Source organism: Anolis sagrei, chromosome 11 (assembly GCF_037176765.1).
Source record: "Anolis sagrei isolate rAnoSag1 chromosome 11, rAnoSag1.mat, whole genome shotgun sequence".
NCBI lineage: Eukaryota > Metazoa > Chordata > Lepidosauria > Squamata > Dactyloidae > Anolis > Anolis sagrei.
This window is the reverse complement of record NC_090031.1, coordinates 31,278,328-31,296,750: the sequence shown is the minus strand read 5'-3', so window position 1 is coordinate 31,296,750 and position 18,423 is coordinate 31,278,328. Positions and strand designations below refer to the sequence as shown.

Genomic DNA, 18,423 nt, shown 5'->3' with positions numbered 1-18,423 from the left:
CCAGGTCTCCAACAGCTGAAGGAGAAGCCGAGCGAACGGAGCCGGCTCCTGAAGGAACCCGTTTGCAAATCCGCAGCAGGACAGGCGAATAGCGCGGACCCCAATGTCCAGCTGTGCCATTGCATTGAGAACACATTCGTTGAAATCATCAACATGAGCGTCAGTGGCGTTTAATCCCCTTTCCAAAATGGCAGGGCTCTTGCTCTGCGTTGCCAGGTATCTTAGGGGATTGTTTGGCTCGGAGCAGGCAATCTGGTTTCCCACCAGAAAATAGGGAGAGACGTGAGCAGCCGCGTTCAGCCAAAGCCTCTCCGATGGTCTGGACACGGCGCCTTGGAGGAGTCCACAAAAAGGATTGATCCTGGATCCTTGGAGCTGAAGATGGGACTGATGTCCGGGTTGAAGGCCTCCTTCCTGGCCTTGGAAATGGACTTATTTCCCGTGCAAAGTGCTTTTGGAGGACGATATCCAGAGCCAAACAAACTTGCAGGAAAGGCTTTGACTCAGAGCGAGAAACCCATTGCGGATCATCGCTTTCCTGTTTCCTCCTCTTTTTTAATAATGATCCCAGGAAGGATATTATAGGAAAATCTCGATGCAACAGCTCTTTATTTTTTTCGGGCCTGAAGTTGCGTATGAGAGTGACAAAGAAGTTCCTTTTTTCCAATCGGAGGAAACACACCCATATAAAGCGGACCTTTTGTATAACCTCCTAATTTAGTTACTTACTCCTGTTTACATACTGAATTTGAGTACTGAACTGGGTCAACTTCCTTCAAAATTAATCAGATTTTCAATATATTGTTGAAGGCTTTCATGGTCAGAATCACTGGGTTGTTGTAGGTTTTTTGGGGCTGTCTGGCCATGTTCCAGAAGCATTCTCTCCTGACATTTCACCCACATCTATGGGAGGCATACTCAGAGGTTGTGAGGTCTGTTGGAAATTAAACAAATGGGGTTTATATATCTGTGGAATGGTGTCCAGGGTGGGAGAAGGAACTCTTGTTTGTTGGAAGCAGAGGTGAATGTTGCCATTTTGATTAGCATTGAATGGCCTTGCAGCTACTCCCTGCCTGGGGGAATCCTTTGTTGCAAGGTGTTAACTGGCCCTGTTTTTTTCCTGTCTGGATTTCCCGTTTCTCCATCGTGGTCAACTGTGAATCACACATATGGTTTATTTCTGCACTTGTGCTGGCAGCTTCGGAAAGTTAAATCAGAGAGTGCATCTGCGTAGAGGGAGCAAGGCCTTTGTTGACTGGAGGCACCCTCTGCGGAATAATGTCCAGGGTGGGAGAAAGAACTCTTCTCTGTTGGGGGCAAGTGTGAATGTTGCCATTGACCACCTCGATTAGCATTGAATGGTCTTGCAGCTTCAAAGCCTGGCTGCTCCTTGCCTGGGGTAATCCTTTGCTGCGACATGTTATCTGGCCCTGATTGTTTCCTGTCTGGAATTCCCGTTTTCTGAGTGTTCCTTTGAGAGTAAAGACAAAGATCCATGCGGAGGAAGAGGAAGGGGCCTGAAGCTCTTAGGAAATGTGGGAGTTGTATTCCAAAGCACCTGGAGGGCCAAAATTTGCCCATAGCTGGGCTCAAAATATAACACACAAACACACATATATATTTACGACATTTATATGCCGTCCTTCTGTATATATATAGAGTAATATATAATATCAGTATTATATATTACTATTATATACACACACACACACACACACACACACACACACATATATAAAATATTAATAGCGTAGTACATTATCACAGCGATCCAAATATACGCCCCAACCACAGCTGCTGAAGAAGCAGAAGTAGATCAGTTCTATGAGGATCTGCAGGACCTACTGGATAATACACCAAAAAGAGACATTATTTTCATTACAGGAGACTGGAATGCCAAGGTGGAAAGTCAATTGACATCTGGGATCACAGGCAAGCACGGTCTGGGAGAACAAAATGAAGCGGGACGCAGGCTGATAGAATTTTGCCAGGAAAACTCGCTGTGTATAACAAACACTCTCTTCCAACAACCTAAAAGACGGCTTTATACATGGACCTCACCAGATGGTCAGCACCGAAATCAGATTGACTACATCCTTTGCAGCCAAAGGTGGCGGACATCCATCCAGTCGGTGAAAACAAGACCTGGGGCTGACTGTAGCTCAGATCACGAACTTCTTATTGCCCAATTTAGAATAAAACTAAAGAGATCAGGGAAACTACACAGAGCAGTTAGATATGATCTCACTAACATTCCTAGCGAATATACAGTGGAAGTGAAGAACAGATTTGAAGGACTAGATTTAGTAAACAGAGTCCCAGAAGAACTATGGACAGAAGTCCGTGACATTGTTCAGGAGGCGGCAACAAAGTACGTTCCAAAGAAAAAGAAAACCAAGAAGGCAAAATGGTTGTCTGCTGAGACACTGGAAGTAGCCCAAGAAAGGAGGAAAGCAAAAGGAAACAGGGATAAGGGGAGATATGCCCAGTTAAATGCGCAATTCCAGAGGTTAGCCAGAAGAGATAAGGAACTATTTTTAAATAAGCAATGCATGGAAGTGGAAGAAGACAACAGAATAGGAAGGACAAGAGACCTCTTCCAGAAAATTAGAAACATTGGAGGTAAATTTCAGGCAAAAATTGGTATGATAAGAAACAAAGATGGCAGGGACCTAACAGAAGCTGAAGAGATCAAGAGAAGGTGGCGAGACTATACAGAAGATCTGTATAGGAAGGATAACAATATCGAGGATAGCTTTGACGGTGTGGTGAATGAATTAGAACCAGACATCCTGAGGAGTGAGGTTGAATGGGCCTTAAGAAACATTGCTAACAACAAGGCAGCAGGAGACGACGGGATCCCAGCTGAACTGTTTAAAATCTTAGAAGATGATGCTGTCAAGGTGATGCATGCCATATGCCAGCAAATATGGAAAACACAAGAATGGCCATCAGACTGGAAAAAATCAACTTATATCCCCATACCAAAAAAGGGAAATGCGAAAGACTGCTCAAACTTCCGTACAGTAGCCCTTATTTCTCATGCCAGTAAGGTAATGCTCAAGATCCTGCAAGGAAGACTCCAGCAATACATGGAGCGAGAGTTGCCAGATGTTCAAGCTGGGTTTAGAAAAGGCAGAGGAACGAGAGACCAGATTGCCAATATCCCGATGCTGGAGAATGGAGAAAGGCAGGGAGTTTCAGAAAAACATCTACTTCTGCTTCATTGACTATTCTAAAGCCTTTGACTGTGTGGATCATAATAAATTGTGGCAAGTTCTTGGTGGGATGGGCATACCAAGCCCCCTTCCCTCTCTCCTGAGGAATCTGTACAAGGACCAAGGAGCAACAGTCAGAATTGACCACGGAACAGGAGACTGGTTCAAGATTGGGAAAGGCGTACGGCAAGGCTGCATCCTCTCACCCAACCTTTTCAACTTGTATGCAGAACACATCATGCGAGGATGTGCGGGGCTGGATGAATGCAAAGCTGGGGTGAAAATTGCTGGAAGAAACATTAAGAACCTCAGATATGCAGATGACACCACTCTGATGGCCGAAAGCGAGGAGGAGCTGAGGAGCCTTCTAATCAAGGTGAAAGAAGAAAGCGCAAAAGCCGGGTTGCAGCTAAACATCAAAAAAACCAAGATTATGGCAATAAGAATGATTGACAACTGGAAAATAGAGGGAGAAAATGTGGAAGCCGTGACAGGGTTTGTATTTCTAGGTGGGAAGATGAGTTGCAGACGCAGACTGTGGCCAGGAAATCAGAAGACGCTTCCTTCTTGGGAGGAGAGCAATGTCCAGTCTCGATAAAATAGTGAAGAGTAGAGACATCAGACTGACAACAAAGATCCGCCTAGTCAAAGCCATGGTCTTCCCTGTAGTCACCTACGGATGTGAGAGCTGGACCTTAGGGAAGGCTGAGCCAAGGAAGATCGATGCTTTTGAGCTGTGGTGTTGGAGGAAAGTGCTGAGAGTGCCTTGGACTGCGAGAAGATCCAACCAGTCCATCCTCCAGGAAATAAAGCCCGACTGCTCACTGGAGGGAAGGAGACGAGAGACAATGTTGAAGTCCTTTGAATGCCACATCATGAGGAGACAGCAAAGCCTGGAGAAGACAGTGATGCTGGGGAAAGTGGAAGGCAAAAGGAAGAGGGGCCGACCAAGGGCAAGATGGATGGATGGCATCCTTGAAGGGACTGGACTGACCTTGAAGGAGCTGGGGGTGGTGACGGCCGACAGGGAGCTCTGGCGTGGACTGGTCCATAAGGTCACAAAGAGTCGGAGATGACTGAACGAATGAACAACAACAACACACACACACACACACACACACATATATATTAGTATAGTACACTAACATTATATATTACTATATAATATATATTATTAGCATAGTACAGTATCAGTATTATATATTACTATATATTATATTATTAGCATAGCACAATATTAGTATTACATATTACTATATAATATAATTATATTAGCATAGTACAATATCAATATTAAATATTACTATATAATATATATATTATATTAGTAGCAGAACAATATCAGTATTAAATATTACTGTATAATATATATTATCAGCATAGTACAATATCAATATTATATATTACTATATATTATTTGTTGTTGTTGTTCACTATATATTATTAGCATAGTACAATATCAGTATTAAATATTACTGTATAATATAATATAATTAATATAATATAATATATTATTAGCATAGTCATCTGGAGAGGCCCTGCTTGAAATCCCAGCTGCGTTGCAAGCGCGCTTGGTGGGGACAAGGGACAGGGCCTTCTCTGTGGTGCCCCCCCCCCGACTCTGGAACACCCCAAGGACATCAGACAAGCCCCAACACTAGCATATATACATGTAATATATTGTGATTCAAAGTAGTATAAGACTTCATAAATACGGCCTAATGGCTAATCCATACAATGCATTTATTTTATTATTATGTATTTATTGGATATTTGTAAATGGAGGCCTTCCTCTCAAAATGAGGCCTAAATTTAGCTAGGCCGCATGGAAAGCAGTCGGTTGCCGTGGCAACTAGAGGAAACCCGGAAGCAACGCTAAGAAGCAACGGATTGGAGAAAGCATAGGCGGGGCTATGATATCTTGGCAGTGGATTGGCCATGGGAGGGATTGCTTTTGTTCTTGATTGGTTGCTGTGTGGTAGGCGGGGCTATTCTGTCTTGGAGGTGGATTGGCCCTCGAGGGAGGTCGTTTTAGTTCTTGATTGGCTGCTGACGCCGTCAGGGGACGCCGTCAGCTGAAAAAAACAGGCGGGAAGAATGGTCCGAACCTGAGAGAGATTTTGCATCCTGAGGTAAATGCCTTGCGCGCGCAGAAAGAGAAGAGGCTTGGACGAGTCCATTTCTCCCCAAGAGGGGGGACCCATTCTCTTCCAGGGAAAGGGGATGGAAACACGCTTCTTTAATTCCTCAATAGTTACAATAACAGACTTCTTTATATAGAGTTATATATGGAGAGATAGGAGGAGAATAAAAATGGCGCTTCCTGGCCTAGCTGGGCCTTCTATTCCAACACCTGCCATGCAGGGAAGAGCTCTCCTGAGAGATGGCCAGTGTTTGGAGGCTGTGTTTGGAAGTCTTCAAAAAAGACTGAGGCAGAGAGTTCCACTGTTGAACAGCTCTTCTTCCAGTCAGGAAGTTCTTCCCAATGCTCAACGGAATCTTCTTTCCTGTCTTTTGAAGCCATCGCTACGAGTCCCAGTCTGAAAACAAGCCTGCTCCCTCTTTCTTGTGACATCCTTTTTGTAGGGGCACCAGCACTCTGCACGAAGTCAGGAGCCCAAGGCACTCCAGCACTTTGCATGACGTCAGGAGCTCAACACACTGCACGCAATCAGGAGCCCAAAGCACTCTGCACAAAGTCAGGAGCCCAAGGCACCCCAGCACTCTGCATGGAGTCAGGAGCCCAAAGCACTCTGCACGAAGTCAGGAGCCCAAGGCACTCTGCACGAAGTCGGGAGACCAATGCACTCTGCACGAAGTCAGGAGCCCAAAGCACTCTGCACAAAGTCAGGAGCCCAAGGAACTCCAGCACTCTGCATGGAGTCAGGAGCCGAAAGCACTCTGCACAAAGTCAGGAGCCCTACGCACTCTGCACAAAGTCAGGAGCCCAAGGAACTCCAGCACTCTGCATGGAGTCAGGAGCCCAAGGCACTCTGCACGAAGTCGGGAGACCAATGCACTCTGCACGAAGTCGGGAGACTAAGGCACTCCAGCACTTTGCATGATGTCAGGAGCCCAACGCACTCTGCACGAAATCAGGAGCCCAAAGCACTTTGCACGAAATCAGGAGCCCTGGGCACTCCAGCACTCTGCACGAAATCAGGAGCCGAAGGCACTCCAACACTCTGCATGGAGTCAGGAGCCCAAGGCACTCTGCACGAAGTCAGGAGCCCAAGGCACTCTGCACGAAGTCGGGAGACCAATGCACTCTGCACGAAGTCGGGAGACTAAGGCACTCCAGCACTTTGCATGATGTCAGGAGCCCAACGCACTCTGCACGAAATCAGGAGCCCAAAGCACTCTGCACGAAATCAGGAGCCGAAGGCACTCCAACACTCTGCATGGAGTCAGGAGCCCAAGGCACTCTGCACGAAGTCAGGAGCCCAAGCACTCTGCATTTTGAACCTGTTGGAATTTCCAAACTTGGTACAATGGTAGCCCAATGTAAAGGGCCTTGCAGACGTCGAATCCTTCTGCAATGTCAGAAATACAACCCAATGGTGTAATATTAGAAAATGTCGACCATTTCCATTACCTTTCCACAAAAGTCAACATTGGTACTGAAATACTACACTGCCTGAGCTCTGCAAGTGAATGAAGCAAAGAGTGGTTGAGGATGGGGACATTCGTAGAGACACGAAGGGGCTTGTTTATAAAGCTACTGTCCTCCCAACCCAGTGATATGCCTGCAAAACATGGACAATCTGTAGACATCACACTCAACTCCTGGAATGATTCCATCCATGTTGCCTGTGAACAATCCTGCAAAGATCACCAGCACTGAAGCGATGCTCATATGCCATCAAAATCCCAATTCTCATAGGCACAGAAAGTGAGATGAAGTCCTCTGAACAGAGGCACAAACAGCAAAACAAGTACCGCAGGAGTGTTCATACTTCCTTATGCTCTCCAAAGATTATATATATATATATATATATATATATATATATATATATATATATATATGTATATGTATATGTATATATATAATTTTATACACACACGTGTATATATGGCCAGAGTGTTACACTTTGACAATGTACTTATACTGACTTGCATACATATCCAACTTAAGAACAAACCCACAGAAGCTACCTTGTTTGAAACCCGGGGACGACTGCCTGTATATTTAAAATGCATTCATTTTTTTTTTAAAGGTGAAAGCACTGGATTCTGAGAAGCGAATGTGATGATGGCGTCTTCAGCCTCAGAATACACCATTGGCGGGGTGAAGATCCTCTTTCCTTGCAAGGCATATCCTTCTCAGCTGGCGATGATGAACGCCGTAAGTTGTGTCAACCTAAATTGCTCGAGCACGCAATGAACTGAATGCATTCCAGTGAAAATAGTGAGCCTCTGCAGTTACTATGTCAGGAGTTCAACTCAAGCCGCTGTCCTAATTGTTTTACTTTTATTTTATGTTTCTGTATTTTTTTTAAATCATATTTTGTGGCTCATTTATTTCTCAGATTAAAAAAAGGTAAAGATCTAGAAATATTTCTATAACCCAAAGTGGAATTTGCATTGACTTCTGTACACCAGTTATAAACATTAACCTTTTGGGGGCGTAATGTTAATAAACAATGAGTTTAATAATAATAATAATAATAATAATACTTTATTTATACCCCGCCACCATCTCCCCAAGGGACTCGGTGCGGCTTACATGAGGCCAAGCCCACAATACATCAATAAACAAAGGCAATAGCAAAATAATCAATACAAAACAGTTAATATAAATCTCATAAACAAATAAATAAACAATAACAACAACACACAAGCGTTTAAAAACCTATAGCCGGGCCAAATGTAATAATTTAAAATTTAAAAAATAATTCTGGGCATGAACAAGGTAGGACATAATTGGGATAGGGCTTTCAAAGAAAGATGAGGGTGCGCAGGCAATCCTAAATAAATGGTAAAGTGCATTTGAGAACATATTGCCAAAAGTTTTCCTTATTTTGGGAAGGCACACTGGAACAACAATGTTTTCAGGCTCCTCCCTAAAAACTGCCAGCGTTGGGAGTTTCCTGAGTTGTTATAGGTTTTTCAGGCTATATGGCCATGTTCCAGAAGCAGTCTCTCCTGATGTTTCGCCTACATCTATAGCAAACATCCTCAGAGGTTGTGAGGTCAGAGGATGCTTGCCATAGATGCAGGTGAAAAGTCAGGAGAGAAGGCTTCTAGAACATGGCCATATAGCCCAAAAAACCTACAACAACTCAGTGATTCCAGCCATGAAAGCCTTCGACAATACAATGGGTTTCCTGTTAAAGCAACATTTCTCAACCTGGGGGTTGGGCCCCTGGAGGGTCCTGAGGTGGTGTCAGTGAGGTCACCAAAGACAATCAGAAAACACAGTATTTTCTGTTGGTCATGGCTCTGTGTGGCAAGTTTGACCCAATTCTATCATTGGTGAGGTTCAGAATGCTCTTTGATTGCAGGTGAGCTATAAATTCCAGTAACTACAACTCCCAAGGTCCATTTTCCTCAAACTCCACCAGTGTTCACATTTGGCCATTTTAAGTATTCCTGCCAAGTTTGGTCCAGATCCATCATTGTTTGGTTCCACAGTGCTCTCTGGGTGTAGATGAACTACAACACTCAAAGTCAATGCCCACCGAACCACTCTAGTATTTTCTGTTGGTCATGGGAGTTCTGTGGGCCAAGTTTGGTTGAATCCATCATTGGTGGAGCTCACAGATCCACAATTGCCTCTTGAGTATTTGTGCCAAGTTTGGTCCAGATCCATCATTGTTTGAGTCCACAGTGCTCTCTGGGTGTAGGTGAACTACAACTCCCAAACTCAAAGTCAGTGCTCACCAAACCCTTCCAGCATTTTCTGTTGGGCATGGGAGTTCTGTGTGCCAAGTTTGATTCAATTCCATCGTTGGTGGAGTTCAGAATGCTCTTTGATTGTAGGTGAACTATAAATCCCAGGAAGCACAACTCCCAAATGACAAAATCAATCCCCCCCAACCCCGCCAGTAGTCAAATTTGGGCATATCAAGTATTTGTGCCAAATTTTGTCCAGTGAATGAAAATACATCCTGTGTATCGGATATCTACATTACAATTCATAACAGTAACAAAATTACAGTTATGAAGTAGCAATGAAAATAATGTTATGTTTAGAAAGGTTGAGCAACACTGTGTTAAAAGGGACCAGCTTCTCAAATCTTGAAATTGAGTTTTATTTCTTGGTTATTGAGAAAATGTAACCAAACAACTGTAAACATTGCAGAGAAACAGAATATCATTTGTTGTTCATTCGTTCAGTCGTCTCCAACTCTTCGTGACCTCATGGACCAGCCCACGCCAGAGCTCCCTGTCGGCCGTTACCACCCCCAGCTCCCTCAAGGTCAGTCCAGTCACTTCAAGGATGCCATCCATCCATCTTGCCCTTGGTCGGCCCCTCTTCCTTTTGCCTTCCACTTTCCCCAGCATAATTGTCTTCTCTAGGCTTTCCTGTCTCCTCATGATGTGACCAATGTACTTCAACTTTGTCTCTAGTATCTTTCCCTCCAGTGAGCAGTCGGGCTTTATTTCCTGGAGGATGGACTGGTTGGATCTTCTCGCAGTCCAAGGCACTTTCAGAACTTTCAGAACAGAATATCATATGTCTGTTTACAGTCGGAACTCTATTCTATCTTCAGCTCCATGCCAAGAGGAAGTTATGTTATGTCACTTCTGGGAACAATTTTGGAGGAGAAACAGAGAAACAAAAACATTTGAGGGAATTAAGACAGCAAAGGGTTTTTTATACACAGGGAAGGGCTTTATTGAGCTTTTTGGGTGAAGATATATACTTGCAAACCCAATAAAAATGTAACATATTATTGGATGGTAAGGTAAAACTGGTATTGGGTTTCATTGACCACAAAATTGGGTTCAACAAAAAGAAATTGAAATTCCCATATGCAAAAAGCTAGACTCTAAAGGTGACTTCATGTCTTCGGTACTAATTATTATTATTTTATTAATTTCAGATTGTAAAAGGGCTAAACTCCAAGCAACATTGCCTCTTGGAAAGTCCGACAGGAAGCGGGAAAAGCTTGGCCTTGCTCTGCTCAGCTTTGTCATGGCAACAGGCGCAATATGGTGAGCTCTAGTTTGCATGGTCTCAGATGAAGAAGTGGACTGCACTGCCACGTAAAATCCAGATTATCTGCTTTGAACCGGATTATATGGCAATGTAGACTCATATAATCCAGTTCAAATCTGGATTATCTGTTTTGATAATCTGGTTTATATGCCAGGCTTCTGTCTACAAAAATTTATGCTGGAAATGTCTTCTTCCTTCTTTGTTTACCATTTTATGTCGTGCATTTGGCCTGCCCACTGTGTTTTATTTTCCATTATGTTATTTTCTACTGTTTATTTCACTTGATTGATTGATTTTATTGTGATGTTATATTGTTGTTTGGGTTGCTGTTATGTTTCGCTAGGCTTGGCCTCATGTAAGCCGCTCTGAGTCCCCTTTGGGAAGATGGTGGTGGGGTATAAATAAAATGTATTATTATTATTATTATTGTATTGTCGAAGGCTTTCATGGCCGGAATCACTGGGTTGTTGTAGTTTTTTCGGGCTATATGGCCATGGTCTAGAGGCATTCTCTCCTGATGTTTTGCCTGCATCTATGGCAAGCATCCTCAAAGGTTGTGAGGACACCTCACCTCACTACCTCTGAGGATGCTTGCCATAGATGCAGGCGAAACGTCAGGAGAGAATGCCTCTAGACCATGGTCATATAGCCTGAAAAAACCTACAACAACCCATTATTATTATTATTTCTTTACATTTTGTTATCATTGACTGTATTGAGCTAGATAGACCAATGGTCTCCCTCGCGTCACATCAGCCATAGCATTCCTTTGGCCTTAATCACATTGTAATCCTTCCTAAAGAGTATGCAGTCCAGTCAACTAGAAATTATATTTTCCCTCGACTTTGTAAATTATTCAAATGATGCTCGGCTGTCATTTATTCATTATTGAGTTTTGTTGTTGTGCTCCTCCATATGGAATGCAAGAGGACAGATGAATTTTGGGCTGCAAAGGAATTATATATAGAGTGAGAAGGGATCTGGCCAACAAGGTCAGGTGAGGTCTGACTCCATGGTGGTTTATGGCTCTGGAAGGCTCCAAGCAAATAGATTCTTGAGATCTTGACACTTCATTTCCAAGGCTGGCACATCTATATATATATAAAAATGTAATGTTCATTGGGGGATTAACATTACTCAAAAACCACTGGATGAATTGACACAAAATTTGGGCACTATACCCCTAACAGACCAACGATTGACCATCACTTATAAAAACCTCACAAAACAGCGGAAAGGATTAAAAAAAACCCCAAAAGCTAAGTGACAGTACAGAAAAAAGGAAGAAAGAGGAAGGGAAGGAAGGGTAGAAAGAGTGAAAGAAAGAAAGAAAGAGGGAAAGAAAGAAGGAGAGAAAGAAGCATGGAAGCAAGAGCGAAGGAAGGAAAGAAAAGGAAGGAAAAGAAAAAGGGAGAAAGAAAGGAAAGAGATAGAGAAGGAAGAAAAAAGGGAAGGAAGGAAAGAGGGAGCGAAGGAAGGTAAGAAAGAAGGAGAGAAAGAGGGAGGGAAGGAAAGAGAGGAGGAAGGATGGAAGCAAAAAGCGAAAGAAGGAAGGAAAGAGGTAGAAAAGGAAGAAAGGGAAGGAAAAGAAAAAGGGAGAAAGAAAGGAAAGATAGAGAAGGAAGAAAAAAGGGAAGGAAGGAAAGAGGGAGCGAAGGAAGGAAAGAAAGAAGGAGAGAAAGAGGGAGGGAAGGAAAGAGAGGAGGACGGATGGAAGCAAAAAGCGAAAGAAGGAAGGAAAGAGGTAGAAAAGGAAGAAAGGGAAGGAAAAGAAAAAGGGAGAAAGAAAGGAAAGAGATAAGGAAGAAAAAAGGGAAGGAAGGAGGGAAGGAAAGAGAAAAGGAAGGATGGAAGCAAAAAGCGAAGGAAGGAAAGAGGTAGAGAAGCAAGAAAGGAGAGAAAGAAGAAGATAAAGAAAAAGGGGGAAAGAAGGAAAGAGGTAGAGAAGGAAGGAGAGAAGGAAAGAAAGGAAGAAAGGAAAGAGGGAGCGAAGGAAGGGGAGAAATGAGAGAAAGAGGGAGGGAAGGTTGGCCACAGCAATGCGTGGCAGGTACAGCTAGTGATAAAGTAAAGATTTCTCATTGACATTTAGTGTAGTAGAATCTGGCTCTAGGGGTTGGTGCTCATCTCCATTTCTAGGCCAAAGAGCCGGCGTTGACCGTAGACACCTCCAAGTTCATGGAGCTGGCATGACTGCATGGATAGCTGTTACCTTACTGCCGAAGCGGTACCTATTGATCTACTCATATTGACATGTTTTCGAACTGCTAGGTTGGCAGAAGCTTGGACTAATAGCGGGTGCTCCCCGGATTCAAACCACCATCCTTTTGGTCAGCAAGTTCAGCAGCTCAGTGGTTTAACACACTGCACCATGGGGGGCTCCGGGGACTTGATGGAAGGGGGGGAGGGTAAAAAAAACTTCACTGATTAATTGTTTCGTTTGGTCAATAGACAGAAAAGTCCAGAATTTGGGTTATGCTGCAGGAGGCAGCTATGCAGCTTTCCTTTTCGTGAGAACAATTAATGTATCTGCTCAGCATGGAAAGGCAAAACACCCCATTCAATGATTTCTCCAAACTCAAGAAGATTTTAATAAGCAAATACCTCTTGTTTTCTTTTCAGACAAACCTTTGGAAAACTTGTCGGGTTTAAAGGAATCCAAGAAGCCAGAGCCCTTAATGCCATGCCGCTGTGGTTGCCATGCTAGCCGCACAACTCAGAGCCTGGATGGGACAAAGCAGGACCGAGAGGCCTCTGTTGCCTTCACCAATGGTGCCGCCGCCGTGCCCACCAGCAGTGGAAGCACATCCAGAAACGAAGGTCATTCTTAAAGCTTCTTCGGGAATCCTTGCGTGTTGATGTCCTAGGGGTTATTGGGAGGCAACTATGGCCAGTTTCCTCTCTTTGGAAGTCTCTCCTAAAAGAGCAAAACATTCCAAATTATTTTTAACTTTTCTTTTCTTACTTGGAGAACCACCAAAAGTAAAATAAATATGAGTTTTCCTTGGGGCTGCTCCTACTCCCTTTTGATACCCAATTTTATTTGTGGAATGTTGTATCTTTCTACACAAAGACTATTTTTTCTTACTGTCAATAGACTTCCAGTTTATGTATGTGTAGGGTGAGTATGTATAGGGCCTGCTAGTAGCACAGCAGGTTAAACCGCTGAGTTGCTGAACTTGCTGACCAAAAGGTTGGCAGCTTGAATCTGGGTAGTGGGACAGGGTGAGCTCCTGCTGTTAGCCCCAGTTTCTGCAAACCTAGCAGTTCAAAAATATTCAAATGTGAGTAGGTCATAAGGAGCTCCACTGGCTGCCGTTTATTTTCCGGGCCCAATTCAAGGTGCAGGTTTTGACCTACAAAGCCCTGAACGGTTTGGGACCCGCCTACCTGCATGACCACATTTCCATCTACAAACCCACACGATCTCTTTGATCTTCCAGAGAGGCTCTTCTCTCGCTCCTGCCTGTATCACAAGTGCAACTTGTGGGGACGAGAGAGAGGGCCTTCTCTGTGGTGGCTCCACGGCTTTGGAATTCACTCCCCAGATATATTAGGCAAGCTCTCACGCTGGCAATCTTCAGGAGGAATCTGAAAACCTGGTTATTCCAATGTGCCTTCAGTGATAGAATGTAAGATACTCCCTGACCAAACTTTGCACAAAATGACCTCAGAAGTACTTTATTTTGTGGTTCATGCAATTAAATCCTTCCTCATCCTCGGATCCTCCTCCCCGATAGTTTACATCAGGCATCCTCAAACCTTTTAATCAGAGGGCCAGGTCACAGTCCCTCAAACTGTTGGAGGGCCGGATTATAATTTTTTAAAAAAATATGAATGAATTCCTATGCACACTGCACATATCTTATTTGTAGCGTAAAAAACACTTAAAACAATACAACAATTAAAATGAAGAACAATGGGAAGTGTGGGCCTGCTTTTGGCTGATGAGATAGGAGTGTTGTTGTTGTTGTTGTTGTTGTGTTCTTTCAAGTCTTTTCAGACTTAGGTTGACCCTGAGCAAGGGCCGGGTATTTGACCTTGGAGGGCCGTATCCGGCACCCGGGCCTTAGTTTGAGGACCTCTGGTTTACATTGTCCTAACTCCCAGTGTTTTAAAATTTTATCTTTGAATTTGACCCTGTCCAGTGAAATCTTTTGTGTTTTAATGTTTGATTTTATATTGTTGTGTCGCTTATTATATTGATTTTGCATTTTATGTATTTTACTTTCTGGTTTTGTTGTGTTTTTGTGTTATATTGTGTGTACTGTACTGATGGGCATGGCCTCATGTAAGCCGCACTGAGTCCCCTTGGGGGAGATGGAGCGGGGTATAAATAAAGTTATTATTATTATTATTATTATTATTATTATTATTATTAGGTACTGCTTCTGTGCTCTATGCAGTCATGCCGGCCACATGACCTAGGAGGCGTCTACGGACACAGCCGGTTCTTTGGTTCAAGAAATGGAGATGAGCTGAACACGACTAGTCTTAAAGTCAAGGGAAACCTTTACCTTTAGGATGAGTAAAATATCTGTGATGTTATACATACCTGTGTTTTCTTTCGCAGACTCTGTTTTATCCCCTGCTGCTGGAAAGCACACAACGAAAACCACCCTTGCTTCCAAACTATTTGCAAAAAAGCAGGCATCTTTGCAGGAAGGGGAAGACGATGATTTTAAAGTTGATAGGAAACGGATTCGCTCACTGGAAACCGAAGAGCAGGTGAGAAAGCTTTGCTCTTGGTAAAATGGATTCAGATGTTACTGAATAGTGTTGTTGTTGTGTACCATCAGGTCTGATCTATGGTGACACTATCACAGGGGTTCTGGCAATATTTGATTCTGAAGAGTTTACCTTTGCTTTCCTCTGAGGCTGAGAGAGTGTGACTTGGCCAAATTTTTGCAATAACTTCCTTTGTTCCTTTAATCTGAACAGGCTAGAAAACGACATCGGCTGACTAAAGGGGTCCAGTTTGTTGATGCCTTGGAAATTTATCAGCAGCAGAAAAATGGGGAATTGATTGTGTCTTCTGGAAAAACTACACCTTCCTCGCTCAAAACAGTGAGTACAGCAGACTTGGATTGTGAAGATAAAAAGATATACAAAACATTATTGACGTTGTTATATTAAATGTAGCTACTCTGGGATCGAAGATTATCTCCTGCCATTGTTTTATTTTCACAACTTTTGTTTTTTCTTGTTCTGAGTTGTATAAATGTTATTGACTTAATAACATTTCCCCATCCCCTTTGGTTACGTTTCTACATTGGAATTGTTTCCTTTGCTCCTTCGAGCCCATGTTTTATGGCTTGCTTTTCACCCTAATAGTGTTGTGATGGTGGACTTTGGTTCAGGATTTTCTCTTCCCGCTTTCAGAAGATTTGCTTTGGAAAGGATGCTGTTGTGAGATTTGCTTCTCCTGAGAGGACATTGACCCCTTAGTTTTGTGCAAGTCAGTTTGTGTGCCTCATTCAGGTTCTTTTTAAAAGTTATTTTTATTTAGAATAAATTTACTCCTCAAAGGTAGGAGCAACAAAAGGAAAAAAAGAGAATTACTGTATTTTTTCCAGTTTACCTAAAAAGGGGGAGAACAATGAGTTATAGTGATGTAGGAAAGGAAGAAAACAAGCGGTGGGGAAAGAGAAGAGGAAAAAAGAAAAAAAGGGATAAAAATACTTCCAAGGTTCTGAAGTTTGGGAGAAGTTGTATTTTTCTTACTTTTGGTTGCTTTAATCGTCAACTTCTTATTGATGGACTTTTGAAATTCGTTCATACATTTCTGATATAAATTTCATTATTTTCTTTTTTTATAACATTCCCAAAAGTCTTTCCAGTCAGTTCTGAGTGGTTTTACATTATTTTGTGAAATTTTCTGTGTAAGTAAGTCCATGTTCATGATATCCATTATTTTTAGGATCCATTGCTCCACTGTGGGTATTTCATTAGATTTCCATAATCTGGCTAAAATAATTCTTGCGGCTGTTTGAAGGTAGAAGAAGATTTTTTTCTGCATTTTTGTCTATTTTAATGTCTATGATCCCTAATAGCATAGATTCTGATTTTAGTTCAAATTTTATCTTTAGGATTACTTCAATCTTCTTTTGTATTTCATGCCAGAAGTTCTTTATTTTCTTACATTTCCACTACATGTGGAAAAAATTGGTTTTCATGGATTTTTGCGTATCTCTTAACCACATCTTTAAATCTTCTCTCATATTCAAATGACTCATTTTTGTGCTGGAAAACGTCATAATCTCTCCTTGGAAGTGTAGACCAAACAGCTTAGGTTAGATACATGGCCTCTTTACTTAAACAAGAGATCGCTGTTGCTTTAAACCAGTGGTTCTCAACCTTCTTGATGCCGTGACCCCCAACCATAACATTATTTTTGTTGCTACTTCATAACTACCGTTTTGCTACAGTTATGAATCATAATGTAAATATCTGATAAGCAGGATGTATTTTCATTCACTGGACTAAATTTGGCACAAAAACCCAATACACCCCAAATTTGAATACTGATGGAGTTGAGGAGGGGGGGGGGATTAATTTTGTCATTTGAGTGTTGTAGTTGCTGGGATTTATAGTTCACCTACAATCAAAGAGCATTCTGAACTCCACCAACAATGGAATTTGACTAAACTTAGCACACAGAACTCCCATAACCAACAGAAAATTAGGGTTTGGTGGGTATTGACCTTGAGTTTTGGAGTTGTAATTCACCTACCTCCAGAGAGCACTTTAAACAATGATAGATCTGGATCAAACTTGGCACGAATACCCAATATGCCCAAATGTGAACACTGATGGAGCTTGGGGGAAATAGAGCTTGACATTTGGGAGTTGTAGTTGCTGGGATTTATAGTTCACCTCCAATCAAAGAGCATTCTGAACCCCATGAACGACAGAATCGGGGCAAACTTCCCACACAGAATCCCCATGACCAATAGAAAATACTTAAGGCCATCCAATCCAACTCCCTTCATCAGGGCAAGAAAACGTAATCAAGCCATCCAGCCATAGATATAGATAGATAGATAAATAGATAGATAGATAGATATGATTCACACACACACAGATATAGTATCATATTTTTGAAAGGGACCCTTAAAGAAGGACAATTATACGTTGCATGTTCCAGGGTGTGCACACCACCAGTGATAGAATTGGGCAAAACTTCCTATACAGAAACCCCATGACCAACAGAAAATACTGTGTTTTCTGATGGTCTTTGGCGACCCCTCTGACACCCTCTTGTGACCCCCCAGGGGTCTCGACCCCCAGGTTGAGAAACACCGCTTTAAACTCTCCACCACCCCTTCTTTTTTGGTGCTGTATGTTAATGACCTCAGCTGCCACAATGACTTAATAAGTTGGACAACTTGCATTGATTTTCCCTGTTGCTGCTGTAAGTGTCTAACAGAAAAGCAGTCACTGCACAATTAAGTTGCTTCTATAGTTAGCATCCTTCTCCTGTAGCAGAGTTGAACGTTATAGGAAATCAATAGGGATTCCTTCAGCCGAATTGCCTCACAAGTAGTAACTTCAGGTAAACCCTCTCCCGTCAGACTCCGGAATGTTCCAAATATCTCATCAGAGTTTTGAATTTTTGTAAGTTGGAACTCTGTCTCATATTTACCGATAGTAGACATAGTTCAGATGTTAACATCAATAATGATGATAATAATAACTTTATTAATGGATTTCCAGGAGTTGAAAGTACAGTTAAAATGTATTTAATCTGAAAACCTGGTTATTCCAAAGTGCCTTCAATGATTGAATGTAAGATATTCCCTGACCAACTTTGCACAAATTGACCTCAGAAGCACTTTATTTTATGGTTCGTGCAGTTAAATCCTTCCTTATCCCTGGATCTTTCTCCCTGATAATGTATATTGTCCTATGTCCCAGCATTTTAAAATTTTATCTTTGAATTTGGCCCTGCCCAATGAAAATCTTTTGTGTTTTAATAGTTGATTTTATATTGTTGTGTCATTTATTATATTGGTTTTCTATTTTATGTTATGTTTTTGT

General features: G+C 42.3%; 2 protein-coding genes across 3 annotated transcripts in view; both read left to right on the top strand.

The window, feature by feature from the left end:
• Positions 1-826, top strand: part of INTS2 (integrator complex subunit 2) — a 37,293-nt gene extending 36,467 nt beyond the window's left edge. For both annotated transcript variants that reach the window (XM_060756795.2, XM_060756794.2), the window contains exon 25: positions 5-826. In XM_060756795.2, the coding sequence (XP_060612778.2) occupies positions 5-174 (170 nt within the window). In that variant the 3' untranslated portion in view covers positions 175-826. The remainder of the gene's footprint in view (positions 1-4) is intronic.
• Positions 827-5,296: 4,470 nt separating this feature from the next.
• Positions 5,297-18,423, top strand: part of BRIP1 (BRCA1 interacting helicase 1) — a 137,844-nt gene continuing 124,717 nt past the window's right edge. The window contains exons 1-6 of the mRNA XM_067472146.1: positions 5,297-5,350; positions 7,436-7,563; positions 10,268-10,379; positions 13,006-13,203; positions 14,957-15,111; positions 15,325-15,450. Of these exons, the coding sequence (XP_067328247.1) occupies positions 7,468-7,563; positions 10,268-10,379; positions 13,006-13,203; positions 14,957-15,111; positions 15,325-15,450 (687 nt within the window). The 5' untranslated portion in view covers positions 5,297-5,350; positions 7,436-7,467. The remainder of the gene's footprint in view (positions 5,351-7,435; positions 7,564-10,267; positions 10,380-13,005; positions 13,204-14,956; positions 15,112-15,324; positions 15,451-18,423) is intronic.